The sequence below is a fragment of the Scyliorhinus torazame genome, chromosome 17, assembly GCF_047496885.1.
Source record: "Scyliorhinus torazame isolate Kashiwa2021f chromosome 17, sScyTor2.1, whole genome shotgun sequence".
Classification (NCBI taxonomy): domain Eukaryota; kingdom Metazoa; phylum Chordata; class Chondrichthyes; order Carcharhiniformes; family Scyliorhinidae; genus Scyliorhinus; species Scyliorhinus torazame.
Window position 1 is genome coordinate 83,149,881 of NC_092723.1, and position 27,554 is coordinate 83,177,434.

At 47.8% G+C, this 27,554-nt stretch overlaps 1 protein-coding gene across 4 annotated transcripts in view; it reads left to right on the forward strand.

The window, feature by feature from the left end:
- LOC140393981 (DENN domain-containing protein 2D-like) overlaps positions 1-27,554 on the forward strand; it is a 229,233-nt gene that overhangs the window by 120,004 nt on the left and 81,675 nt on the right. For all 4 annotated transcript variants that reach the window (XM_072480697.1, XM_072480698.1, XM_072480699.1 and 1 more), the window contains exon 5: positions 27,087-27,156. In XM_072480697.1, coding sequence (XP_072336798.1) covers positions 27,087-27,156 — 70 coding nt within the window. The remainder of the gene's footprint in view (positions 1-27,086; positions 27,157-27,554) is intronic.

The following is a 27,554-nucleotide window of genomic DNA, read 5'->3' on the forward strand; positions in this document are numbered from 1 at the left end:
ATTTTTATCAAAACAGCAAATCCAACCTCGCAAATGTAGGTCGTTGTGAAGGGCAACAGCAACAAAATGTTTGTTTTACTCAGCACCGTATACACCTGGGGGGGCACGGTAGCACAGTGGTTAGCACTGTTGCTTCAGAGCGCCAGGATCCCAGATTCAATTCCCAACTTAGAGCTTGGATTAGTACTTGGAACTATGATGTTGTGGCCATTACAGAGACCTGGTTGAGGGAAGGGCAGGATTGGCAGCTAAACGTTCCAGGATTTAGATGTTTCAGGCGGGATAGAGGGGGATGTAAAAGGGGAGGTGGAGTTGCGCTACTTGTTCGGGAGAATATCACAGCTGTACTGCGAGACGACACCTCAGAGGGCAGTGAGGCTATATGGGTAGAGATCAGGAATAAGAAGGGTGCAGTCACAATGTTGGGGGTATACTACAGGCCTCCCAACAGCCAGCGGGAGATAGAGGAGCAGATAGGTAGACAGATTTTGGAAAAGAGTAAAAACAACAGGGTTGTGGTGATGGGAGACTTCAACTTCCCCAATATTGACTGGGACTCACTTAGTGCCAGGGGCTTAGACGGGGCGGAGTTTGTAAGGAGCATCCAGGAGGGCTTCTTAAAACAATATGTAGACAGTCCAACTAGGGTACTGGACCTGGTATTGGGGAATGAGCCCGGCCAGGTGGTAGATGTTTCAGTAGGGGAGCATTTTGGTAACAGTGACCACAATTCAGTAAGTTTTAAAGTACTGGTGGACAAGGATAAGAGTGGTCCGAGGATGAATGTGCTAAATTGGGGGAAGGCTAATTATAACAATATTAGGCGGGAACTGAAGAACATAGATTGGGGGCGGATGTTTGAGGGCAAATCAACATCTGACATGTGGGAGGCTTTCAAGTGGCAGTTGAAAGGAATACAGGACCGGCATGTTCCTGTGAGGAAGAAAGATAAATACGGCAATTTTCGGGAACCTTGGATGACGAGTGATATTGTAGGCCTCGTCAAAAAGAAAAAGGAGGCATTTGTCAGGGCTAAAAGGCTGGGAACAGACGAAGCCTGCGTGGAATATAAGGAAAGTAGGAAGGAACTTAAGCAAGGAGTCAGGAGGGCTAGAAGGGGTCACGAAAAGTCATTGGCAAATAGGGTTAAGGAAAATCCCAAGGCTTTTTACACGTACATAAAAAGCAAGAGGGTAGCCAGGGAAAGGGTTGGCCCACTGAAGGATAGGCAAGGGAATCTATGTGTGGAGCCAGAGGAAATGGGCGAGGTACTAAATTAATACTTTGCATCAGTATTCACCAAAGAGAAGGAATTGGTAGATGTTGAGTCTGGAGAAGGGGGTGTAGATAGCCTGGGTCACATTGTGATCCAAAAAGACGAGGTGTTGGGTGACTTAAAAAATATTAAGGTAGATAAGTCCCCAGGGCCTGATGGGATCTACCCCAGAATACTGAAGGAGGCTGGAGAGGAAATTGCTGAGGCCTTGACAGAAATCTTTGGATCCTCGCTGTCTTCAGGGGATGTCCCGGAGGACTGGAGAATAGCCAATGTTGTTCCTCTGTTTAAGAAGGGTAGCAAAGATAATCCCGGGAACTACAGGCCGGTGAGCCTTACTTCAGTGGTAGGGAAATTACTGGAGAGAATTCTTCGAGACAGGATCTACTCCCATTTGGAAGCAAATGGACGTATTAGTGAGAGGCAGCACGGTTTTGTGAAGGGGAGGTCGTGTCTCACTAACTTGAGAGAGTTTTTCGAGGAGGTCACTAAGATGATTGATGCAGGTAGGGCAGTAGATGTTGTCTATATGGACTTCAGTAAGGCCTTTGACAAGATCCCTCATGGTAGACTAGTACAAAAGGTGAAGTCACACGGGATCAGGGGTGAGCTGGCAAGGTGGATACAGAACTGGCTAGGCCATAGAAGGCAGAGAGTAGCAATGGAGGGATGCTTTTCTAATTGGAGGGCTGTGACCAGTGGTGTTCCACAGGGATCAGTGCTGGGACCTTTGCTCTTTGTAGTATATATAAATGATTTGGAGGAAAATGTAACTGGTCTGATTAGTAAGTTTGCAGACGACACAAAGGTTGGTGGAATTGCGGATAGCGATGAGGACTGTTGGAGGATACAGCAGGATTTAGATTGTTTGGAGACTTGGGCGGAGAAATGGCAGATGGAGTTTAATCCGGACAAATGTGAGGTAATGCATTTTGGAAGGTCTAATGCAGGTAGGGAATATACAGTGAATGGTAGAACCCTCAAGAGTATTGAAAGTCAAAGAGATCTAGGAGTACAGGTCCACAGGTCATTGAAAGGGGCAACACAGGTTGAGAAGGTAGTCAAGAAGGCATACGGCATGCTTGCCTTCATTGGCCGGGGCACTGAGTATAAGAACTGGCAAGTCATGTTGCAGCTGTATAGAACCTTAGTTAGGCCACACTTGGAGTATAGTGTTCAATTCTGGTCACCACACTACCAGAAGGATGTGGAGGAAGGGTGCAGAAGAGATTTACCAGAATGTTGCCTGGTATGGAGGGCATTAGCTATGAGGAGCGGTTGAATAAACTCGGTTTGTTCTCACTGGAACGAAGGAGGTTGAGGGGAGACCTGATAGAGGTATATAAAATTATGAGGGGCATAGACAGAGTGGATAGTCATAGGCTTTTCCCCAGGGTAGAGGGGTCAATTACTAGGGGACATAGGTTTAAGGTGAGAGGGGCAAGGTTTAGAGTAGATGTACGAGGCAAGTTTTTTACGCAGAGGGTAGTGGGTGCCTGGAACTCGCTACCGGAGGAGGTAGTGGAAGCAGGGACGATAGGGACATTTAAGGGGCATCTTGACAAATATATGAATAGGGTGGGAATAGAAGGATACGGACCCAGGAAGTGTAGAAGATTGTAGTTTATTCGGGCAGCATGGTCAGCACGGGCTTGGAGGGCCGAAGGGCCTGTTCCTGTGCTGTACATTTCTTTGTTCTTTGTTCTTGGGTTAATGCCTGTGCGGAGTCAGCACATTCTCCCCGTGTCTGCGTGGGTTTCCTCCGGGTGCTCCAGTTTCCTCCCACAAGCCCCGAAAGACGTACTGTTAGGTAATTTGGACATTCTGAATTCTCCCTCAGTGTACTCAAACAGGCACTGGAGTGTGGCGACGTGGGGCTTTTCACAGTAACTTCATTGCAGTGTTAATGTAAGCCAACTTGTGACAATAAAGATTATGATTATTATTATAAACCTGCGAGGTCCTTTAGGGAACAGTGACCATAACATGATAGAATTCTTCATTAGGATGGGAAGAAAAGAAATGCAATCTGAAACTAGGGTCCTAAATCTAAACAAAGGAAACTATAATACCATTGATGCGGCTGAATGATTGACATCCCCGACAGCAGACTGCCTCACCCCGACTCCCGACGGAAACAGTAAACAAGCTGCACGGTGTTGCTAACTTTGGTTGGCTCTTAATTCGTTGCTCGTTGTGTCTTTACTTAATTTGCTCTGTTTCTATAACCTTTGCTCTAGAGTCGCCAGGTATCTTTATGATACCACCACGAGGTTCAAGTTCAAGTGCTGATCAATAACTCAATACACCAATTAGTAAGATTCAAATCAAAACACATTTATTATACACAGGCAATCACTACTCATGCATAAAACTCTACTTACTAGACTATCACTAACACTAAAAGACCTATACTTAGCTTCGGAACTGGCCCACCAAGTCAGGGGAACAAATGGCCTTTCGTTCGATTCTGAGTCTGCAGGATTCAAAAGCTGGTATGGACTGGTAGCTAGGAGCGCCTATCTCGTAGCGAGCGTTGACTGGAGACTTACTTGGTTGGTGCAGCTACTAGGCAGGTCACTGTTAAGGGTTGTTTCAAGCTGCTGAGAGACCCTGCCAAGAAGAACGAATTGAACTTGGGGACTCTATTTTATAGTCCCCAGGGGCTTCCCGCCCCTTTGGGCGGACCCCGTACCTGGTTCCAAGTGATTGGACTAAGTTCTGATCACTTGGATCGATTTCTCCAATACTGGAGCTGTTCCCTGATCGCTGGGCGGTCCCTAAGTGTCCGTTGGCCTTCCTTTGTCTTGGCTCCTGCTGGCGCCGAGGAGTCTGGCTTGGCCTTGTTTATCTTAAATGTTTCAATTGTTCCCGGGGATCGCTCATTAATATGTAGATGGCTGCTGGTTTCAGTGCTGTCTGGGTTTCTGCAAGTTCTAATACACAGGAAACCTTGCACCCGCTAGTTTTTCCTGGCTTGACTGAATTTCCCTGCATTCTTTGCGGATCTCCATTTTAAGTTGGTAAGTGGCCAATGCAGGTGGCTACAACGGCACCTTCAGCGACACTGTAGATGGAGTGCAGCGTAGATACACACGGTCACGGCCAGGCGGGTCTCCCTGCTCCAGGATAGACTTCCTGTTTGTGTGATGAGGTTTCATGGTCAAATCCACCAACGCCAAGCCAGTGTTCTTCTCTGACTACTGCCTCCTACTGGCCGGCTGTCACCTACAGTTGGACCAGAAGTTTGGGGAACATGGAAGCTCAATGATGACCCCAGAGAACTTTGAGGCACTCGAGAGCGATTACAAAGGTTGGAGAATCGTGGAACCCTCTTTGAGACTATAACACGCTGGTTGGAGGCAACAAAGAAGAACGTCAAAGAGATTTTTCATCCTTAAAGGTGTTCAGAAGACGAGAGGGAGTTGGGGAATATCCTGACCCCAGAAACAGAATCTGCTCCGCCTGCAGTCTTTGGGGGTTGATGTCAAGGTGGATCTCCAGGAGGTGAAGAGCCAGCAAGCCTCGCTCTATACCTCAGAGGCCCCCAAGGTTATCTTCCGGTCCAGAGTCCGCTCCGTGGAGCAGGATGAAAAGTGCTCACGCTTCTTCTTCCAAAAGGTGCACAGAGAGACCTCTGTGATCAGCAGCCTGAAGGAAGAAGATGGCTCTGTAAAGTTATCGCAGTCTGACATCCTGAGGATCAGCCAATCCTTTTATGCCGGATTGTATGGTCAACAGACAGCACGGTTTCCCAGTCTTTCCTGTCATCTATCATGGAGGTCTGAGACGACAGCGAGCGGGAAAGCCTGGACAAACCGCTAACTCTGGATGGGTTGACTCAGGCCCTTGAGTCCTTCGAAAGGAGAAAACCTCCCGGAAGCGACGGCTTACCGGTTGAGTTGTATTCGGCTCTGTGGGACTGGATCGGCCCAGGCCTGCTGGAAGTGTACGAGAGTATGCTTCTGGAAGGCAGCATGTCAGAATCCATGAGGAAAGGCATCATCACCCTCATCTACAAGCAGAAGGGGGAAAGGGAAGAAATTCGAAATTGGCGACCCATTTCACTGTTGAATGTGGATTATAAAATTCTAGCCACGGTCATCGCCAATCGGGTCAAGTCTGCTCTGGAGTCGGAGATCCACCCTGACCAGACCTGTGCTGTACCCGGCAGGAAGATCTCTGATAGCCTCGCGCTACTCAGGGATACGATCGCCTACGTGCAGGACAGGAGGGTGGACACTTGCCTCATCAGCCTTGACCAGGAGAAGGCTTTTGACAGAATATCGCACACCTACATGATGGATGTGCTCTCCAAAATGGGGTTTGGGGAGGGAATCCGCAATTGGATCCAACTGCTCTATACAAACATCAGTCGTACAGTTTCAATCAACGGGTGGGAATAGGAAAGCTTTCCAAATAAAGCTTGAGTCAGGTAGGGCTGATCTCTCTCTCCCGTCCTGTTTGTGTGTTACATAGAACATTTTGCTGAGTCCATCAAGAAGGATTTGGGCACAAGAGGAGTGACGATCCCAGGCAGTGGATGCACTCATGTCAAAGCCTCCCTGTACGTGGAAGACATCGCTGTCTTCCGCTCGGATCCGGGTCAGTGCACAGACTGATCAACAAAGTTCGAACTGGGCTCGGGAGCCAAGGTAAATCGTGGCAACAAAGAGGCCAAGTTCTTTGATAACTTGTCCCCTTGTCCCCTTCACCGTCAGGTCAGATGGCTTGAAGGTCCTGAGGATATGGTTTGGAGGGACCAGGGCTTGTGTTGAAAACTGGAAGAAGCGAGTAGCTGTAATGAACCAAAAACTGGGTATGTATGAGCGACGCTCCCTCTCCATTAGAACATAGAACATACAGTGCAGAAGGAGGCCATTCGGCCCAACGAGTCTGCACTGACCGACTTAAACCCTCACTTACACCCTATCCGCATAACCCAATAACCCCTCCTAGTCTTTTTTCGTCACTAAAGGCAATTTATCATGGCCAATCCACCTAACCTGCACGTCTTTGGACTGTGGGAGGAAACCGGAGCACCCGGAAAAAACCCATGCAGACACGGGGAGTACGTGCAGACTCCGCACAGACAGTGACCCGAGGCAGGAATTGAACCTGGGACCCTGGCGCTGTGAAGCCACAGTACTAATCACTTGTGCTACCGTGCTGCCCAATTGCCCATTGCAGGTAAGAACCTAGTCATCAGGCATTCTCTTTGTTGCTGTACATGGTGTAGGTCTGGCCCATTCCACACTCCTTTCCTGCTTCATCTGGGGGTCACAAATGGACTGCATTCGAAGGGACGCCATGTACAAACCTCGAGATAAAGAGGAAAAAAACATGTCCAACATCACCACAATCCTGATCACCATTTTGTGTGTGGCTGCATCAAGCTATGCATAGACCCTCGGTACGCACACACCAAGTGTCACTACATGCTGAGGTTCTACCTGTCCCCGGTGTTACGAAGGATGGACCTGGCCACCCTGCCGCGGAGCGCTCCAAATAGTAGGAACGTGTCTTACCATCTGTCCTTCGTGGAAACATTATGGAGAGAATCACCATTGACCACAAGTCAATCAGGCAATGGTCTGCGCGTAACGCCCTAGAGGCCCTTCAGGTAAAAGAGATGGTGGATCCTGTCGGATGGTTCCCTGAGCAGACTGTCAAGGTCATTTGGCAGAACGCCTCATCACCAAGACCTAGCTTGACTGGTGGTGAGAAAGGCCCTTCCCATCAGATCCTTCCTACATGCCCGGAATCTCACCCTATTTCCACACTACCCTCGAGGTGCCTGGGGGGAAGAGATCATTGTCCACATCCTTGTGGAATTTGTCTTTGCAAAGAAGGTCTGGAGAGAGATGCAATGGTATTTGTCGTGATTCATCCCGAGCAGCTCTATAACACAGGACTCTGTGCTCTGCGGGCTGCTCCTAGGGACGCACACCAAGACAACATCAATTGCTGCTGGAGTATCATCAACTTGGTGAAAGACACTCTTTGTTCTGCCTGAAATATGTTGGTCTTCCAGCGCAAAGAGTCCCCAACCAAGTGTTGCGATGGGCACATTGCAAAGCCCAGGACTAAGTGCTGAGGGTTGCACTAAAGCTTGGGTCAGCCATCGCAGAGGAGCAATGGGCAGTGTCATTGACTGAGATCTTTCAGCCATCTATAGTGCATGGAGAGGAGGGAAACCCCCTCCGGCTATATGACTTACATTATATGGTGAATATTACATGTATCACAATTGTATTGAAGCACCTCAGAGTGCAACTTGATCTATGTGGTTGATTTAAATACCATTGCACCATTTGTAATGACTTTGAAATGTTTGTAATGTTTCTTTGACTGCATTGAAGCATCTCAAGAATGCAACATTTGTATGTAGAGAACCTGAATATTATTGCACTTTGTATGATGGCCATTTTGAAATGTTTGTAATGTTCTTTCAGATATTTTAGGAATAAAGTATATTTTTTGCAATGGAGCAGAAGCAGGCCATTCAGTCCACCGTGTTTGCCCTGCCATTTGATGAGCCAATGACTGATCTGATATGACAATCCTCAACTCCACTTTCCCATCTAATCCCGAGAACCCTTGATTCCTTCACTGATTAAAAATCTGTCTGTCTCAATATTGAACATAGTTCAAGAAACTACGAAGGTTTGAGGTGTGAGTTGGCTAAGATGTATTGAAAACGGCACTAAAAGGCTTGATGGCGGAGCGTCAATGGCTGCTGTTTAAGGAAAGAATGAATGCATTGCAACAGTTATATATTCCTTTCTATGACAGCACGGTGGCGCAGTGGGTTAGCCCTGCTGCGTCACAGCGCCGAGGTCCCAGGTTCGATCCCGGCTTTGGGGCACTGTCCGTGTGAAGTACAGTCTTACAGAAAAAGCAAGAGGGTAGCCAGGGAAAGGGTTGGCCCACTGAAGGATAGGCAAGGGAATCATTTGTGGAGTCTGAGGAAATGGCCGAGGTACTAAATGAATACTTTGCATCAGTATTCACCAAAGAGAAGGAATTAGTGGATGTTGAGTCTGGAGAACGGTGTGTAGATAGCCTGGATCACACTGAGATCCAAAAAGACGAGGTGCTGGGCGTCTTGAAAAATATTACGGTCACTAAATCCCCAGGGCCTGATGGAATCTACCCCAGAATACTGAAGGAGGCTAGAGAGGGAATTGCTGAGGCCTTGACAGAAATCTTTGAATCCTCACTGTCTTCAGGTGATGTCCCGGAGGACTGGAAAATAGCCAGTATTGTTCCTTTGGTTAAGAAAGGTAGCAAGGATAATCCAGGGAACTACAGGCCGGTGAGCATTACATCAGTGGTAGGGAAATTACTGGAGAGAATTCTTCGAGACAGGATCTACTCCCATTTGGAAGCAAATGGACGTATTAGTGAGAGGCAGCAAGGTTTTGTGAAGGGGAGGTCGTGTCTCACTAACTTGATAGAATTTTTTGAAGAGGTCACAGAGATGATTGATGCAGGTAGGGCAGTGGATGTTGTCTATATGGACTTCAGTAAGGCCTTTGACAAGGTCCCTCATGGTAGACTGGTACAAAAGGTGAAGACACATGGGATCAGGGGTGAGCTGGCAAGGTGGATACAGAACTGGCTAGGTCATAGAAGGCAGAGAGTAGCAATGGAAGGATGCTTTTCTAATTGGAGGGCTGTGACTAGTGGTGTTCTACAGGGATCAGTGCTGGGACCTTTGCTGTTCGTGGTATATATAAATGATTTGGAGGAAAATATAACTGGTCTGATCAGTAAGTTTGCAGACGACACAAAGGTTGGTGGAATTGCAGATAGCGATGAGGACTGTCAGAGGATACAGCAGGATTTAGATTGTTTGGAGACTTGGATGGAGAGATGGCAGGTGGAGTTTAATCCGGCCAAATGTGAGGTAATGCATTTTGGAAGGTCTAATGCAGGTAGGGAATATACAGTGAATGGTAGAACCCTCAAGAGTATTGAAAGTCAGAGAGATCTAGATGTACAGGTCCACAGGTCACTGAAAGGGGCAACACAGGTGGAGAAGGTAGTCAAGAAGGCACACGGCATGCTTGCCTTCATTGGCCGAGGCATTGAGTATAAGAATTGGCAAGTCATGTTGCAGCTTTATAGAACCTTAGTTAGGCCACACTTGGAGTATAGTGTTCAATTCTGGTCGCCACACTACCAGAAGGATGTGGAGGCTTGAGAGAGGGTGCAGAAGAGATTTACCAGGATGTGCCTGGTATGGAGGGCATTAGCTATGAGGAGCGGTTGAATAAACTCGGTTTGTCCTCACTGAAACGACGGAGGCTGAGGGGCAACCTGATAGAGGTCTACAAAATTATGAGGGGCATAGACAGAGTGGATAGTCAGAGGCTTTTCCCCAGGATAGAGGGGTCAATTACTTGGGGGCATATGTTTAAGGTGCGAGGGGCAAGGTTTAGAGGAGATGTACGAGGCAAGATTTTTACGCAGAGGGTAGTGGGTGCCTGGAACTCGCTGCCGGAGGAGGTGGTGGAAGCAGGGACGATAGTGACATTTAAGGAGCATCTTGACAAATACATGAATAGGATGGGAATAGAGGGATACGGACCCAGGAAGTGTGGAAGATTTTAGTTCACACTGGCAGCATGGTCAGCACAGGCTTGGAGGGCCGAAGGGCCTGTTCCTGTGCTGTACTTTTCTTTGTCCTTTGCTCTTTGAGTTTGCACATTCTCCCTGTGTCTGCGTGGGTTTCGTTCCCACAACCCAAAAGATGTGCAGAGTAGGTGGATTGCCCACGCTAAATTACCCCTTAATTGGAAAAAATGAATTTGGGTACTCTAAATTTAAAATATATATATATATATTCCTTTCTGGTAGCAAAAACACAGGAAAAGAAGCCAACCATGGCTAACAAAAGAAATTAAGGATAGTATTAGATCCAAAGTGGAATCTGATAAAGTTGCTGGGAAAAAGTACTTAGCCTGAGGATTGTGAGCAGTTTAGAATTCAGCAAAGGCAGAGTAAGAGATTGATTAAGAGGGAAAATAGTGTGAGAGAATAAACTTGCAAGGTACATAAAAGCAGACTGTAAAAGCTTTTATCAGTTTATGAAAAGAAAAACATCGAAAGTAAGAGCAGGAGGAGGCCATTCAGCCCTTCGAGCCTGCTCCGCCATTCATTATGATCATGGCTGATCATCCAACTCAATAGCCTGATCCGCTTTCCCCCATATCCTTTGATCCCCTTCGTCCCAAGTGCTATATCTAACTGCTTCTTGAAAACATACAATGTTTTGGCTTCTACTTCCTCTGGTAACGAATTCCACAGGCTGACCACTCTCTGGGTGAAGAAATATCTCCACATCCGTGCTAAATAGTTTACCCTTTATCCTCAGACTGTGACCCTGGGTTCTGGAGACCTTAGGAACATCCTTCTTGCCTTTACCTGTCTGGTCCTGTTAGAATATTAAAGGTTTTTATACTGAAGACTAGGTCCGTTAGAGTTTGAAACGGGAGGATTTATAACAGAGAACAAGGAAATGGCAGAGCAATTAAACAACTAATTTAGTTCTGTCTTCACGGAGGAAACCACAAATAACTTCCCAGAAATGCTATGGAATAGGGATCTAGTGAGAAGGAGGAACAGAAGGAGATTAGTATTCCTAAAAAATAGCTCTGGAGAAATTAACAGGACTGAAAGTCAATAAATCCCCAGGGCTGATAACCCACATCCCCGGATATGAGAGGAGATGGCCATGGAAGTAGTGGACATGTTGGTTGTCATCTACAAAAATTCTGGAGCTGGAATAGACCCGGCAGATTGGAGGGTGACAAATATAACCCCATTGTTGATACTTTCAGATACTTTCGAGCAGTTCACTTACTCAAAGGTTTTACCTAGGTGTCTTTATTAACGAGGAGAACAAACCACAAACACAAATTCAAGTTCAATAATTCGATTGAATTTGTTTATTGTCACGTGTATCGAGGTACAGTGAAAAGTATTTTTCTGTGAGCAGCTCAAGCAGATCATTTAGTACATGGGAAGAAAAGAAAATACATAATAGGGCAACACAAGGTACACAATGTAACTACATAACACTGGCATCGGGTGAAGCATACAGCGTAGTGTTAATCTGGTCAGTCCATAAGAGGGCTGTTTAGGAGTCTGGTAACAGCGGGCAAGAAGCTGTTTTTGAGTCTGTTCGTGCGTGTTCTCAGCCTTTTGTATCTCCTGCCCAATGGAAGAAGTTGGAAGAGTGAGTAAGCTGGGTGGGAGGGGTCTTTGATTATGCTGCCCGCTTTCCCCAGGCAGCGGGAGGTGTAGATGGAGTCAATGGATGGGGGGCGGGTTCGTGTGATGGACTGGGTGGTGTTCACGACTTTCTGAAGTTTCTTGTGATCTTGGGCCGAGCAGTTGCCGTACCAGGCTGTGATGCAGCCAAATAGGATGCTTTCTACGGGGCATCTGTAAAAGTTGGTAAGGGTTAATGTGGACATGCCGAATTTCCTTAGTTTCCTGAGGAAGTATAGGCGCTGTTGTGCTTTCTTGGTGGTAGTATCGATGGACCAGGACAGATTTTTGGAGATATGTACACCTAGGAATTTGAAGCTGTCAGCCATCTCCACCTCGGCCCCGTTGATGCTGACAGGGGCATGGGCAGTACTTTGCTTCCTGAAGTCAATGACCAGCTCTTTAGTTTTGCAATAAGGGAAAGATTGTTATCATTGCACCACGCAACTAGGTTCTCTCTCTCCCTCCTGTATTCGGACTCATCGTTATTCGAGATCCGACCCACTACAGTCGTGTCGTCAGAAAACCTGTAGATGGAGTTGGAACCAAATTTTGCCATACTGTCATGTGCGTATAGAGAGTATAGTAGGGGGCTACGTACGCAGCCTTGCGGGGCCCCGGTATTGAGGACTATCATGGACGAGGTGTTGTTGTTTATTCTTACTGATTATGGTCTGTGGGTTAGAAAGTCGAGGATCCAGTTGCAGAGTGAGGAGCCAAGACCTAGGTTTAGAGCTTTGATATGAGCTTGGCTGGGATTATGATGTTGAAGGCGGAGTTGTAGTCAATAAATATGAGTCTGATGCAGGAGTCCTTGTTGTCGAGATGCTCCAGGGATGAGTGTATTTATTTAACAGGTTGTGTGTATTTATGAGTGTATGTATTTAATGTTTATTTAACACACAGTTTACCTGTATACTACCCACAAATCTAACTTAAAGGTACCCAAGATTGGTTTATACTCCCTGTAATGGTGGCTTGTTAGGTCGTGGATCTGATCCGTGAGCCCCTCAGGTTCGTCGTCACGAACATAGTTCTCGCACACTGTTTGTTCCTTCCTTCCTTCTCTGATCGGCCATCTTGATTGCCTCTGCGTGGCGTCTTCGCTCCTGATGTGCCTTGGCTGCCTGTTTTTATCCCCCTCCCTTCGCGCCTTTTGCCATTTCCTCTGGCTGTCTGCCAGTGATGCCTTGGGAGGGGATCTTAACATCTAATGATCTGGTTGATGACCATCTGACCGGACACCTAAGCCCGCCCCAGGTGTCCATCTCTGTTTGTGTTGCCTGCACATAACCTGTTCCCATATACGGTAACAGCAGAAGCTCTGGGTGACAGAAAGTCTGGCTGGATCTGGGCTACTGACAATAGATCTGTACATATCAATAGGGTGCGATGATCTCCTGATGGTTGATTGACGGGGCAAGTCCAGACATGTTCTGGCAGCTTGTCTGTTGATTGTGTATTTGAACTTGGCCAGTTCGAATTCCCATGATGCTGTGTGCTGGAGTGTCTGTGGCTTGATTTAAAATACCCAATTTTAATCGGGGCTACATCTAGGCCTGGCTAGGTTACCACACCATTATTTTTAAAAGGAGGGCAGAAGAAAACCGTGAATTACAGGCCGGTTAGCCTAACATCGAAGGAATAACACAATTGTTATGGTGCAGAAGGAGGCCATTTAGCCCAACGTGTCTGCACTGCTCTCCAAATGTGCGTTATGGCTCAGTGCTGTTCCCTGCCGTTAACCCACACCCCCGCACATTGTTTCTATTCAAATAATCATCTAACAGCCTCGTGAATGTCTCGATTGAACCTGCTTCCACCATACATCCAGACAGCACATCCAGACAGCACATCCAGACAGCACATCCCGACAGCACATTCAAGCCGCAACCACTCGCTGTGTGAAAAAGATTTTTTTCTCCCATCACATTTCACTTTAAATCTCGTTCTTGATCCTTTTACAAATGGGAACAGTTTCTCCCTTTTGTGAGGGCCACTAAGAATCCGGCACGAGTTTGTAGAATCATAGAATTTACAGTGCAGAAGGAGGCCATTCGGCCCATCGAGTCTGCACCTGCCCTTGGAAAGAACACTCTACCCAAGCCCACACCTCCACCCTACCCCTGTCACCCAGTAACCCCACCTAACCTTTTTTTGGACACTAAAGGTAATTTAGCATGGCCAATCCATCTAACCTGCACATCTTTAGACTGTGGGAGGAAACCGGAGCACCCGGAGGAAACCCACTCAGACACGGGGAGAAAGTACAGACTCCGCACAGACAGTGACCCAGTGGGGAATCGAACCTGGGACCCTGGAGCTGCGAAGCCACTGTGCTAACCACTGTGCTACCGTGCTTTTAGAGTCGAACAGAAAGTAACATTATTTACAACAATATATACACAGCAGCAGTTCATCACTGCTTCCTTCTCCAGCCGGTATCATGACCAGCTCTATTTATACAGCTGCAAGTACTGGAAGAATGAGAGAGGATCTCTCCGAAACATATAAAATCCTGATAGGACTGGACAGGTTAGTTGCGGTAAGAATGTTCCCGATGGGATACTGAATCAGCCATGATCATATTGAATGGTGGGGCAAGCTCGAAGGGCCGAATGGTCTACTCCTGCTCCTATTTTCTATCTTTCTATGTTTACTAGTGATTCCCCTTCCCCGCCCCCCTCATTGGGGGAGCTCATGTTCCCCAAGAGTCATGGGATAGCCAATTGTCCCCAGCCAGTATGATCCAGGCAGGATATAACACTCCCTATCTGCTCTGTCCAACACCCTCATGATTTTTCCAGCCCTCTCATAATACAATAACAGGGCACTTCGAAAATATCAATGGGATTAGACAAAGTCAACATGGATTTATGAAAGGGAAATCATACTGGAGTTTTTTGAGGATGTAATTATTAGAATAGATAAGGGTGAACCAGTGGAAGTGGTGCATTTGGATTTTCAAAAGTTTTTGATAAAATCCCATATAGTGGTTAGTACACAAAATTAACGCACATGGGATTGGGGGTAATACATTGGCATGGATTAAGAATTGGTTAGTAGATTGGAAACAGAGAGTAGGAATAAACAGGTGTCCCCCCCCTCTGCTCCGTACCCCCCACCCACCATGGCAGCCCACCCTGACCGAGGCTGGCCCTTCAGTTGCTCCCCCACCACCTTCAAACACCGGGGCAGCAACCCCAGTGCCTCCGGGCTCAGTGCCCAGGAGTGACAATGGCAACTCACCTCCTCGGGTCCCCACAGCAACTCTTCAGTCAGCTTCACATTTCCAAAAAGGTGTACCACTTGCTGGGGAGGTGGTTAGATCACAGGATGCTGTTAGATAGGTCTGGCTCCCATTAATTGTCTGGCGATTGGGCGTAAATGGTGATTATTGGATTCTCGCCACGCTTTTTCTGGATCCTGATTCAGCCAATGGTATTGGGCCGGTTCAATCGCAAACAGATCAGCGCCTGTCGCGGTTCTTTTTTTTTGGCCTTTCCCACTCATTAGCGGCCTCTTTGCGTTCTCCTTTAAGCGTAACACAGCATTTAAATTGTGCCCTAAGTACTCCCGCCGGGACTGAATAGCGTGCGATTTGCATTTCCGTTGGGAGTGCTATTCGTTCCGCGGTTCAGGACCTTCAAATGGGACAGCACTCTGTCAGTGTAAATTGGAGGTAATTCCTGTCCCAGCACTGGGGTCGATGTTGGCGCTGAACCTGACAGCTGTAGCTGTTTTTAAACACTCCACTTAGCACACACTCACTGCACCCACCAAGACGGCTCACAGAAGACCTCCGCCCCGAATTCAGGAGTCCGATGTGGATCTACAGTTCCAAGCCAGTGTGGAGAAAAGGGAAACCCTCTTCCCCAAGGTGGGCCACAGACTCAAACCCAACCTCCTGAACAGCACCTGGGAGGAAGAGGCATCTGCTGCCAGCCTCACAGGAGAAGACAGCTGGTGATCCTGAGCGGTGGGGTCACTGATGAGGCCTCTGCCCTGAGAGGGGCAGAGACCAGGGGGGGTTGAAAAGGTGCAGGTGTCCTCAGTTTGGAGTGAGCTCTGCTGCTCCCCTGTTTCCTTTGCAATGGGGCAGCACTTCTAATGAGTGCACTGAGGAGTGCCGACACCTAGTGGGCTACTGATTGAGCTCGGCCACGTCCATCCCCTTGATGATACCGCTGGGGTATGAGGATTTCCAGAGGGGTGGCCTAGATGGACTCTCACATCACCAGAGGCCTTCTGAACATTTACAGGACATAGTGAGCAATCAGTAGTGTGAGCATCCAAGACTTTGTTAGTAGCACCATACTGCAGCAATGGCGATCCGAGCCAGGCCACCTTGATCCCGAGGGGGACACCCCAAATTCACGGACATGGCACCAAGTTTCCTGCTACTGTGCCCAGCCTGGGCAGCCACCCTCCAGCAAGCCCCACAAGTTTTCTGGGGTTTGTTTAGCCTCCCGCTCCCCCTCAACAGTCGTGGCGCCCAGGTCCCACTTGTTAATACATGCACCAATTTGCGCCTGCGCGACCCCCACCTAAGAGGGGCGGAGGATCATGGCGGGATGGAGCATGATGTGTCCAACCCGCTAATGAATTTAAAATCCGTGCAAATGATAGTTTTGCATGGACCCCCTGGTGCGGGGCGCAAACTTCGATACCACTGCCAATGAGGGACCCGAGCATGGCGACGGAATCAGCGGCAGGCGCAAATCACAATTCGTCTATTGCTGCTTTTCTCCACCCAATTGCAAATCTCGCTGCCAGCGTCGGGAAACGGAGAATTCAGCCAATACATCAATGATTTAGATGAGGGAACCAAATGTAATATTTCCAAGTTTGCTGACGACATGAAACTTGGTAGGAATGTGAGTGGTGAGGAGGAAATTAAGAGGCTGCAAAGTGATTTAGACTAGTTGAGCGAATGGGCAAACGCTTGGCAGATGCAGTATAACATGGATAAATGGGAAGTTATCCATTCAAATAGAGAAACAGAATGGCAGAGTGTTATTTAAACGGTGGTAGATTGGGAAATGTCGACGTACAAAAGTTCTAGTACATTAGTCACTGAAAGCAAGCAGGCAAGTACAGCAAGCAGTTAGGAAGGCAAATGGTTTGTTTAAAAAAATGTTATTATCGGTTTTGCATTTATAATAACACTGCAAGAGATATCTACAGAATGAGTATACGAACAGAAAAACTAAAAATAAGAACATTAACAGGTGTGCATACAAGGGCCCCAACTTTAGACCCCAATGATCGGTTACCACAACCGTACCATATTAATTTAATACATGTTGCCTCCTGGTATTAAGACACCCCCCCCCTCCACATATTAGTTGCTGGTCACGAACAGGTCTTTGAACAGGCTGATGAATTGCTTTCACGTGTGGTGAAAGCCTTCCTCGATCAAAAAACAAAGATCAATACAGCACATGAACAGGCCTTTCAGCCCTCCAAGCTCTACCGGTCATGATACCAACCTTTGCCAAAACCCTCAGCACTTCCTTGTGCCGTATCCCTCTAGACCCATCCTATCCATGTATTTGTCAAGATGCCTTTTGAACGCCGTTAATGTATCTGCTTCCACAACCTCCCCTGGCAACGCGTTCCAGGCACTCGCCACCCTCTGTGTAAAACATCTGCTTCGCACATCTCCTCTAAACGTTGCCCCACGGACTTAAATCTATGCCCCCTGGTGACTGACCCCTGTCTGCCCATCCATGATATCCATCCCCCTCATAATCTTGTACCCCTCAACCTCTGTCTTTCTAATGAAAACAGTCCGACTCTATTCAGCTTCTCCACATGGCTAACACAAAGAACAAAGAACAAAGAACAAAGAAATGTACAGCACAGGAACAGGCCCTTCGGCCCTCCAAGCCCGTGCCGACCATACTGCCCGACTAAACTACAATCTTCTACACTTCCTGGGTCCGTATCCTTCTATTCCCATCCTATTCATATATTTGTCAAGATGCCCCTTAAATGTCCCTATCGTCCCTGCCTCCACTACCTCCTCCGGTAGTGAGTTCCAGGCACCCACTACCCTCTGCGTAAAAAACTTGCCTCGTACATCTACTCTAAACTTTGCCCCTCTCACCTTAAACCTATGCCCCCTAGTAATTGACCCCTCTACCCTGGGGAAAAGCCTCTGACTATCCACTCTGTCTATGCCCCTCATAATTTTGTATACCTCTATCAGGTCGCCCCTCAACCTCCTTCGTTCCAGTGAGAACAAACCGAGTTTATTCAATCGCTCCTCATAGCTTATGCCCTCCATACCAGGCAACATTCTGGTAAATCTCTTCTGCACCCTCTCTAAAGCCTCCACATCCTTCTGGTAGTGTGGCGACCAGAATTGAACACTATACTCCAAGTGTGGCCTAACTAAGGTTCTATACAGCTGCAACATGACTTGCCAATTCTTATACTCAATGCCCCGGCCAATGAAGGCAAGCATGCCGTATGCCTTCTTGACTACCTTCTCCACCTGTGTAGCCCCTTTCAGTGATCTGTGGACCTGTACTCCTAGATCTCTTTGACTTTCAATACTCTTGAGGGTTCTACCATTCACTGTATATTCCCTACCTGCATTAGCCCTTCCAAAATGCATTACCTCACATTTGTCCAGGTTAAACTCCATCTGCCATCTCTCCGCCCAAGTCTCCAGACAATCTAAATCCTGCTGTATCCTCAGACAGTCCTCATCGCTATCCGCAATTCCACCAACCTTTGTGTCGTCTGCAAACTTACTAATCAGACCAGTTACATTTTCCTCCAAATCATTTATATATACTACAAAGAGCAAAGGTCCCAGCACTGATCCCTGTGGAACACCACTGGTCACAGCCCTCCAATTAGAAAAGCATCCCTCCATTGCTACCCTCTGCCTTCTATGGCCTAGCCAGTTCTGTATCCACCTTGCCAGTTCACCCCTGATCCCGTGTGACTTCACCTTTTGTACTAGTCTACCATGAGGGACCTTGTCAAAGGCCTTACTGAAGTCCATATAGACAACATCTACTGCCCTACCTGCATCAATCATCTTAGTGACCTCCTCGAAAAACTCTATCAAGTTAGTGAGACATGACCTCCCCTTCACAAAACCGTGCTGCCTCTCACTAATACCCTCCAGACCAGGCAACATCTTGGTAAACCTCCTCTGCACCCTCTCCAAAGCCTCCACATCCTTCTGGTAGTGTGGTGACCAGAATTGTGAGCAATATTCCAAGTGCGGCCTTACCAAGGTTAGATACAACTGGAGCAAAAACTGTAGCAGTTTGTGTACTCAATGCCCTGTCCAATGGAGGCAAGCATTCCGTGTGCTTTCTTGACTACCTTGCCCACTTGTGTTGCCACCTTCAAAGCTCTGTGGACATGCATGCCCAGATCTCTCTGACTTTCTATATTCTTAAGAGTTTTGCCATTTAAGGTATATTTCCCCATTATGATTGACCTACCAAAATGCATTACCTCACATTTTTCTAGATTAAACTCCATTTGCCATTTCTCTGTCCAAGTCTCCAATCTATCTATGTCCTGCTGTACCCTCTAACAATCCTCAACACTATCTGCCACTCCACCAACTTTGGTGTCATCCGCGAACTTACTCATCAGTCCGGCTACGTTTCCCTCCAAATCGTTGATGTACACTATAGACAACCGAGGTCCCAGCACAGATCCCTGTGGAACAACACGAGTCACAACCTTCCATTCAGAAAAACACCCTTCTACTGCTACCCTTTGCCTTCTGTAACCGAGCCAGTTCTGTATCCATCTTACTACCTCACGTCCGATCCCATGAGACTTCACCTTTGTACCAGTCTGCCATGAGCCTTGTCAAAGGCTTTACTGAAATCCATGTGAACAACACCCACAGCCCTCACCATATCAATCACCTTTGTCACTTCCTCAAAAACTCAATCAAGTTAGTGAGGCACGACCTCCCCTTCACAAAACCATACTATCACTAATGAGTCCATTTGTTTCCAAATGGATATAAATCCTGTCCCTGAGGATTCTCTCCAATAATTTACCTCCTACAGACGTGGGGCTCACCGGCCTATAGTTTCCAGGATTATCCCTGCTACCTTTCTTAAACAGCAGTACCACATTAGCTATTCTCCAGTCCTCTAGGATCTCACCTGTAGCCAATGAGGATACAAAGGTGTCAGTCAAGGCCCCAGCAATTCCCTCCCTTGCTTCCCTCAGTATTCTGGGGTAAATCCCATCTGACCCAGGAGACCTATCTACCTTAATATCTTTTAAAAGACCCAATACTTCCTCCTTTTCGATGTTAACATGATCCAGACTGAAAACACACCCAACCCAAGAATTATCTTCCACAAAGTCCCTTTCCTTGGTGAACACTGCTTCCCTAGATTCATCATCCACCATGCCCTTCTCTTTATGAATAGAACATAGAACATACAGTGCAGAAGGAGGCCATTCGGTCCATCGAGTCTGCACGACCCGCTTAAGCCCTCACTTCCACCCTATCCCTGTAACCCAATAACCCCTCCTATCCTTTTTGGACGTAAGGGCACTTTATTATGGCCAATCCACCTAAACTGCACGTCTTTGGACTGTGGAAGGAAATCGGAGCACCCAGAGGAAACCCACGCAGACACGGGGAGAAAGTGCAGACTCCGCACAGACAGTGACCCAGCGGGTAATCGAACCTGGGACCCTGGCGCTGTGAAGCCACAGGGCTATCCATTTGTGCTACCGTGCTGCCCATTTGATGATATACATTTAATGAATACTGATGCAAAGTACTCCTTTAGTACCTCGCCCATTTCCTCTGGCTCAACACATAGATTCCCCTCACTGTCCTTCAGTGGTCCAATCCTTTCCCTGGCCAACCTCTTGTTTTTTATATATGAATAAAAAGCATTGGGATTCACCTTAATCCTACTTGCCAAGGACTTTTCATGACCCCCTCCTAGCCCTCCTAATTTCCCGCTTCAGTACCGTCCTACTTTCTTTATACTCGTCAAGGGTTTTGACTGTCCCCACCCTTCTAGACCGTATAAAAGTCTCCTTTTTCTTATTTTTAAATATTTTTTAATTCTCCTTTTTCACATTTTCTCCCAAATTTACACCCAATAATAAACAATAATCAGTAACAATACTGATATGTTGGGTACTCTGCTACACAGACGAACTAACACGGTTGCGAATGGTACAACTCAGTTTTATTACTAACATTTATTTACAATGGTAAACTGGTTACTGAGGTTTGATCATAACCCGAGAATCTGTGGACCTATTCCTATCTTGTAGTGGCACTCAGCACATGGTGGATGTCTGAGTGGCTTGTTGTGAGCTCTGTGCCCTGTGCTGTCTCCTGCTGGAATGCCCAGGAAGTGTTGTGTTCCCTGTTTTGTACTGTGCATGCTCTTGCCTGTGGTTGGCTGTGGTGTTGTGTGTGTGTTGATTGGTCCGTTGATCTGTCCATCAGTATGTAAGTATGTTTGTGCTTTGATGTTTACCTGAATATCATGACAGATACAATGTCAATCCCCATATCAATAACAACGATCCCATCCCCCCACCAAACCCCCAAACATTAACCCGCATGTTAACATAAACAAATAACAAAAAGGAATCAGGAATCACCCATTGTCACCATTAACACTACAGTCCCTCTCCCCTAACCTTCCCCTCAGTTCAAATTTGACCTTTTCAAGTGTCCAGAGTTCCAGCAGGTCCCCACGCCATGCCAGGGCACAGGGTGGAGAGGTTGATCTCCACCCTAACAGGATCCGCCTTCGGGCTACAACATCTGCCTCCGCACCCGTTTCCAACCCCGGCTGGTTCGACACCCCGAATATGGCCTCCCGAGGGCCTGGGTCCAGATTCACGTGCACCACTTTAGAGATTACCCCAAACACCTCCTTCCAGTAATCATCTAGCTTTGGACAGGACCAAAACATATGAACTAGGTTTGCACCCCCTCCCTCCCCCGCAACGTTCACACACATCTCGCCCTTGTGAGGTGCGCTCTATATACCACCTTCAGCTGTATCAGCCCCAACCTCGCACACGAGGTGGAGGCGGTCACCCTCTGGAGAACCTCACACCAGAACCCCTCCTCCATATCCTCTCCCAACTCTTCCTCATGCTTTGCCTTTCTTCCTTCTAGCGGTGCCTTCTCTTCCTCCAAAATAGCCCCGTAAACCGCCGATACTACCCCCTTCTCCAGTTCCCCTGTCGTCAGCACCTCCTCCAGCAATGTGGAAGTCGGCTCTACTGGGAAGCTCTGTATCTCCTTTCTGGCAAAGTCTCGAACCTGCATGTATCTAAATATTTCCCCCTGCTCCAGCCCATACTTCCCTCCCAGCTCCTTCAATCCTGCAAAACGACCCCCAAGAAACAAATCTTTTAGTATCCTAATTCTTTTCTCCTCCCATCTCCGGAAATTTCCATCCCACCTCCCGGCTCAAATTTATGGTTCCCCCGAATCGGCAGTTCCCTTGACCCTGCCCCCAACCTGAAGTGCTGTCGAAACTGCCTCCAAATTCTCAACAGAGCTATTACTACCAGACTCCCTGAGTATCTCCCCGGGGCCGTTGGGAGTGGCGCAGTCGCTAGCGCCTTCAATCCCGACCCCCTATCCAAACTCTCCTCCTTTCTGACCCATTGGGAGTCAATCCCTCTGACCCAGCTCCGTACCTTCTCCACATTCGCTGCCCAGTAATAATACATCAGGTTCGGAAGACCCGAACCCCCTGCCTTCCCTCCTTTTTCTTTTTGACGAGATTCACAATATCCGTCGTTATCCAAGGCTCCCTAAACGTCCCATACTTATCCTTCATTCTCTCAGGAACGTGACTTTCCTGAATCCTAATCAACTGTCACTTGAAAGACTCCCACATGCCCTTGAATGGAGAAATTTATTTTTTCCAATTTAAAGAATTCTGCTCAGTCAGACAGCCAGTCTGCAGTCTTGGGAGGCACGACTGATCTCCAGCTGAGCAGAAGACTCCGGCAGGCAATTAGGGAGGCAAAGGCTAGAGCATCTGCCCCTCTCCCCGTAAAGAGCTCTGGCTGCTCCAATATCCCGAAGACTGCATGGCTCCACTCTCACACCCACAACCTTGGACATGGCCTTGAACAAGGCAGTCCAGTTTTTCTGCGGTAGCTGCCCAGTGATAGAATAGGAGGTTCGAAAGGGCCAGGCCCCCCATATTCCTCCTTCCCTGTAGGATGCCCTTGCGGATCCTAGTGTTTTTCCCTGACACCCCCCTCCGCCGCCACACACACAAGACCATGATTAATTTGTATACTTTGGTGAAGAAGACCTTGGGGATGAAGAGGAAGGGGTCTGAACAGGAAGAGGAAACTAGGCAGCACGTTCATCTTAATTGTGTGTCCCCACCCCCCCTCGCTGAGAGCGATGGCCAGTGGCTCATTGCTAGTGCGAATTGCAGCAGAGATAAAGGGAATCCCTGCCTCGTTCCTCTGTGCATTGGAAAGTATTCAGAGCTGACGGAGTTAAGCCGTCAGCTCGCCATGGGAATGCTGTACAGTTGTTTCATCTAGGAAGTGAACCCTGGCCCAAATCCAAACCGTTCCAGTACCTCCATGAGGCCTTCTCTTGTCCAGGGAGATTATCACTTCTGGTGTCTCCTCCCCGGGTGGGCTCATTATCACATTCAGCAAGCGTCTGATGATCACCATTAGTTATCTGTCCTTGGCAAAGCCGGTCTGATCTTCCATGACTTTCTCTGGCACACAACTCTCCGGTCGCCTCGCCAGGACCTTCGCTAAGACTTGGCATCAGTGTTTAGGAGTTAGATGGGTCTGTATGACCCACACTCCGTAGAGCCTTTGTCTTTTTTCGGGACCAGCGACATTGAACCCTGTGCCAAAGTGGGTGGCAGGGTCCTTCTTGGTAGCGAGTTGTTGAACATTTCCGACAGATGAGGGGCCAGTGTTGCTGCAGATTCTTTGTAGAAGTCCACCCGGATTCCAGCTGGACCTTGTGCCATCCCGGACTGCATGGAGTTAATGCTCTCCATGACTTACTCCAGTTCTAATGGTGCTTCCAGTCCCTGCCTTTTTTCCTCCCCTACAGGTGGTATGTCCAGCCCGTCGAGGAACCGTTTCATCTTTAAGTTCCCCTCCGGGGGCTCGGAGTAGTACAGCTCCTGGTAAAAGGTCGCAAAGGCCTCATTGAACTTGTCTCGTGCTATGACTAGCTCACCATTCCGGCCCTTCACTGTCCTTCTCCTGTGCTATCTCCCTTGTGGCCTGCTTTCTCAGCTGGTAAACTGGCTTTGTCTCCATGCTCATAATAGGTCCCCCATGGTTAGCACTGGGACTACGGCGCTGAGGACCAGGTTCGAATCCCGGCCCTTGGTCACTGTCCATGTGGAGTTTGCACATTCTCTCCGTGTCTGCATGGGTTTCACCCCCACAACTCAAAGATGTGCAGGCTAGGTGGATTGGCGATGCTAAATTGCCCCTTAATTGGAAAAAAATAATTGGATACTAAAAAAATAATAATAGGTCCCCCGTGTCTGGCAGAGTTGGTGGACTGCTTTCCCAGTGAAAAACAGCTCAAATTCCAATTGGTCGGGGCTGTGGAGTGTCGCTGATCCACCTCCAATATGGAGTCAATTAGCTGTTGCCTAGCCACCCTCTCCTTCCATAACACTCAAAGGCTAAATAGCAAGAGTGAATACTCGGATGACATGTTCCAGAGGGGTCTAGTGATTGGAGTCTGACTGGAGAGGGTGGAGTCGTGTGTGTGTGGGGGGTGGGGGGGGGAGGGGGTTGGAGAGGGTGGAGTTGAAAAGGAGGGAGAGCGGGGAAGTCAGTCTGGGGTGTGGGTGAAGGTGGAGTTGGACTGAGTGGGGTGGGCGTGGAGTTGTTCCGGGGGTGGGTATGCAATCGGTCCTTGGGGGAGTGTGGAGTGGGTCCGGGGATGTGCGTGGAGTCAGTCAGGGGGGAGTCAGTCCAGTCTGGGGGAATGGAGTCGGTCTGGGGTGGGGTGGGTGTAGTCGGTATGGGGGGGGGGGGGAGGGTGTGGTGACTAAGTGTAGAGTCAGATGAGGGAGTCAGACTGGGCCAGGCATTGGGGTTGTAATTAGACCTGGTCAGGAGGAGCTGGTCTAGGCTGGGAGGAGGGGGTGGGAGGATCAAATTGTAGTGAGGGGTGGGATGGGGATGCAGGGGTCATATCGGGTTGGGGGTGGGGTTGGTATGCGAGGGCGTCTGTGGGTTCGGGTGTGGGAGGGGTGTCCTGGGTGGGGGCTCTGTCTGGGTGTTTAAATAGTTACTCTGGAGTTAAAGTACTTTTTTCCTTCTGACTCTTTCAGAGTAACTATTACTGTAACAATGGCAGAACCATCTGAAGTTAATGGTTTAAATCACTTTGGCGGATGGTTCCCATCCCAGCACAATTGTCCAAGGGAAGTTCGCTTTCCTGTACAATTGCTGGGAAAACTCTTACCTGGGAACTTCCCTGAGGGATTTCCCAGTGCATCATAGCGTTGCTCCCCAAATCCGACACTGGGCAGCCAGGAAGATTTGGCCCATTGAATATGGGATTCTATTTGTCAAATATTGTTTCGGTGAGGTGCACAGACTGAGGATCATGTAATCATTATATGTTCTATAGGTAATTGTTTATTGTGGGATAATGTAAACTAAAGTGTGAGTGAGAAAAGGTTACTTACGGAGTGAAGGTTATGTACAGGGGGACCTTGCTGGCTTGAAACAAATGCTGAGAGAAAGGGAATCTCTCAGATTAAATGGGTGGATGTCAGTCATCAACTGTCTGTTTTACAAAATGAAGTGAATGAATGAAGAAATAGTTCAGGATCACAATGTCACAATGTCAGACTTTGTTCAGAATGTGGAAGCTTTTGATTTAATTTGACTTGTTTTGAAATTTGATACATATTAACACAAATTTTTATTTAAAAAGAGTAGGAATCAGTTAATTGTATTTAATTGTATGGAGGTGATGAGCAGTAACTTGAGCCCTTAGACACTGAAAGTGTGGCTGTGGAGTTAAGAGTTGTATGCTTATAATATTTAATTGTGTAAGTAAATATAAGTTGTGTAAAGATTGGCTTCCATTCTATCCTTCACCAACTGGCTTCCTGGTTTCGTTGTAACCAGCTAATCAGCATTGGCTCCTCTTATTACTCCCACACTGTTACCTCTGGTCTAAGGGTCTATCCTTGGCTCCCTCTTATTTCTCATCTACCTGCTGCCCCACAGTGACCTTACCCAGAAACACAAATTCAGTGTACACTGACAACAATCAGCTCTGCCTCAGCGCAGTCCCTCTCGACCCACTCCACTGTTTCTAAGTTGCCAGACTTCTTATCTAACATCCAGTCCTGAATAAGCACGGATTTCATACAAACATAGGATTTAGGAGCAGGAGTGACCGTTCGGCCCATCAAGCCTGCTCCACCATTCAATAAGATCATGGCTGATCTAATTGTGGCCTCAACTCCACATTCTGCCTACCTCCCAGATAATCTTTGACTCCCTTGTTGGTGAAGAATCTACCTTCCTCTGCCTTACGAATATTCAATGACCCATTTCCTCCAATTGCATATTGGGAAGACTGAAGCTATTGTCTTCAATACCCACGACAAACTCTATTCCCTTGCTTTTTTTTGCTTTTTTTTCCCGTTGTTCTTTAGAAAATAGGTGACAGTTTTAGATAGAGGATCTAGATCGGCGCAGGATTGGAGGGCCGAAGGGCCTGTTCCTGTGCTGTAATTTTTCTTTGTTCTTCTTTGTTCTTTGTTTGTTCACCTTCTCCAACCCTCACCCCGGAAACTGTCTGAGGCTCAGCCAGACTGCTTGCCACCTTGGTGTCACGTTTGACTGTGAGATAACTTGCACCTGGCAATACTGAGACTGCCAACTTCACACTCCACAACATCAATTACATCCAGCTCATCTGCTGCTGAAACACATGTCCATACTCTTGTGAGCTCGAACCGTGACATTGCTGTCCACTCCTGACCAGTTTCCAGCTTAATACACTTGTAAAACATCAGCACATCCAATGTTCTGTTGCCTGTAACCTGCCTTGCACCAAGTCCCCTTCACCTCCCACCCACTGTACTCGGTAAAAGTCTCATCTTTGCTGTCAAACCTCTCCGTGATCGCGTCCCTCTTTATCTCCAACATCCTCCAGTCCCACATTCCTCCAAGATGATCACCCTCATCCAGTTCTGGCCTCTGGAGCATCTTCAATATTAATAACTGTGCCATTGGCAGCCGTCCCCTTGTCTTGGCTCTGAGCTCAGGACTAAACCTGAGCACCTCTCTCTCTCTCTCTGTCTCTCTCTCCTTGAAGATGCCCCCTCAAACCTTCCTCTTTGACCAAACTGAACTATTACATTATGTGACTCGGAGTCAGATTTTGTTTAATAACAATGCTGTGACATTCCTTGCCACCATTGAAGGTTCGATATATATGAGAGCAGTTGTCGGTCTCTGCTTATTCTTAAACCAAAAATGTGTTTGTTTCTTTTAGTGAAACTTTCTCCTTCGTCCTGACCAAAATGGATGGCAGCAGAAAGTTTGGCTACTGTAGACGTCTCTTGGTGAGATCCAGCTTTGTTCTCTGATATGCTACTTTCTTCCTACACCACCACCCTCAGTACTGACCCTCTGACAGTGCAGCACTCTCTCAGTACTGACCCTCTGACAGTGCAGCACTCCGTCAGTACTGACCCTCTGACAGTGCTGCACTCCCTCAGTACTGACCCTCTGACAGTGCAGCACTCCCTCGGTACTGACCCTCTGACAGTGCAGCCCTCCCTCAGTACTGACCCTTGGTCAGTGCAGCAGTCCCTCAGTACTGACCCGCTGACAGTGCAGCATTCATTCGGTACTGACCCTCTGACAGTGCAGCTCTCCCTCAGTACTGACCCTCTGTCAGTGCAACAGTCCCTCAGTACTGACCCTCTGACAGTGCAGCACTCCGTCAGTACTGACCCTC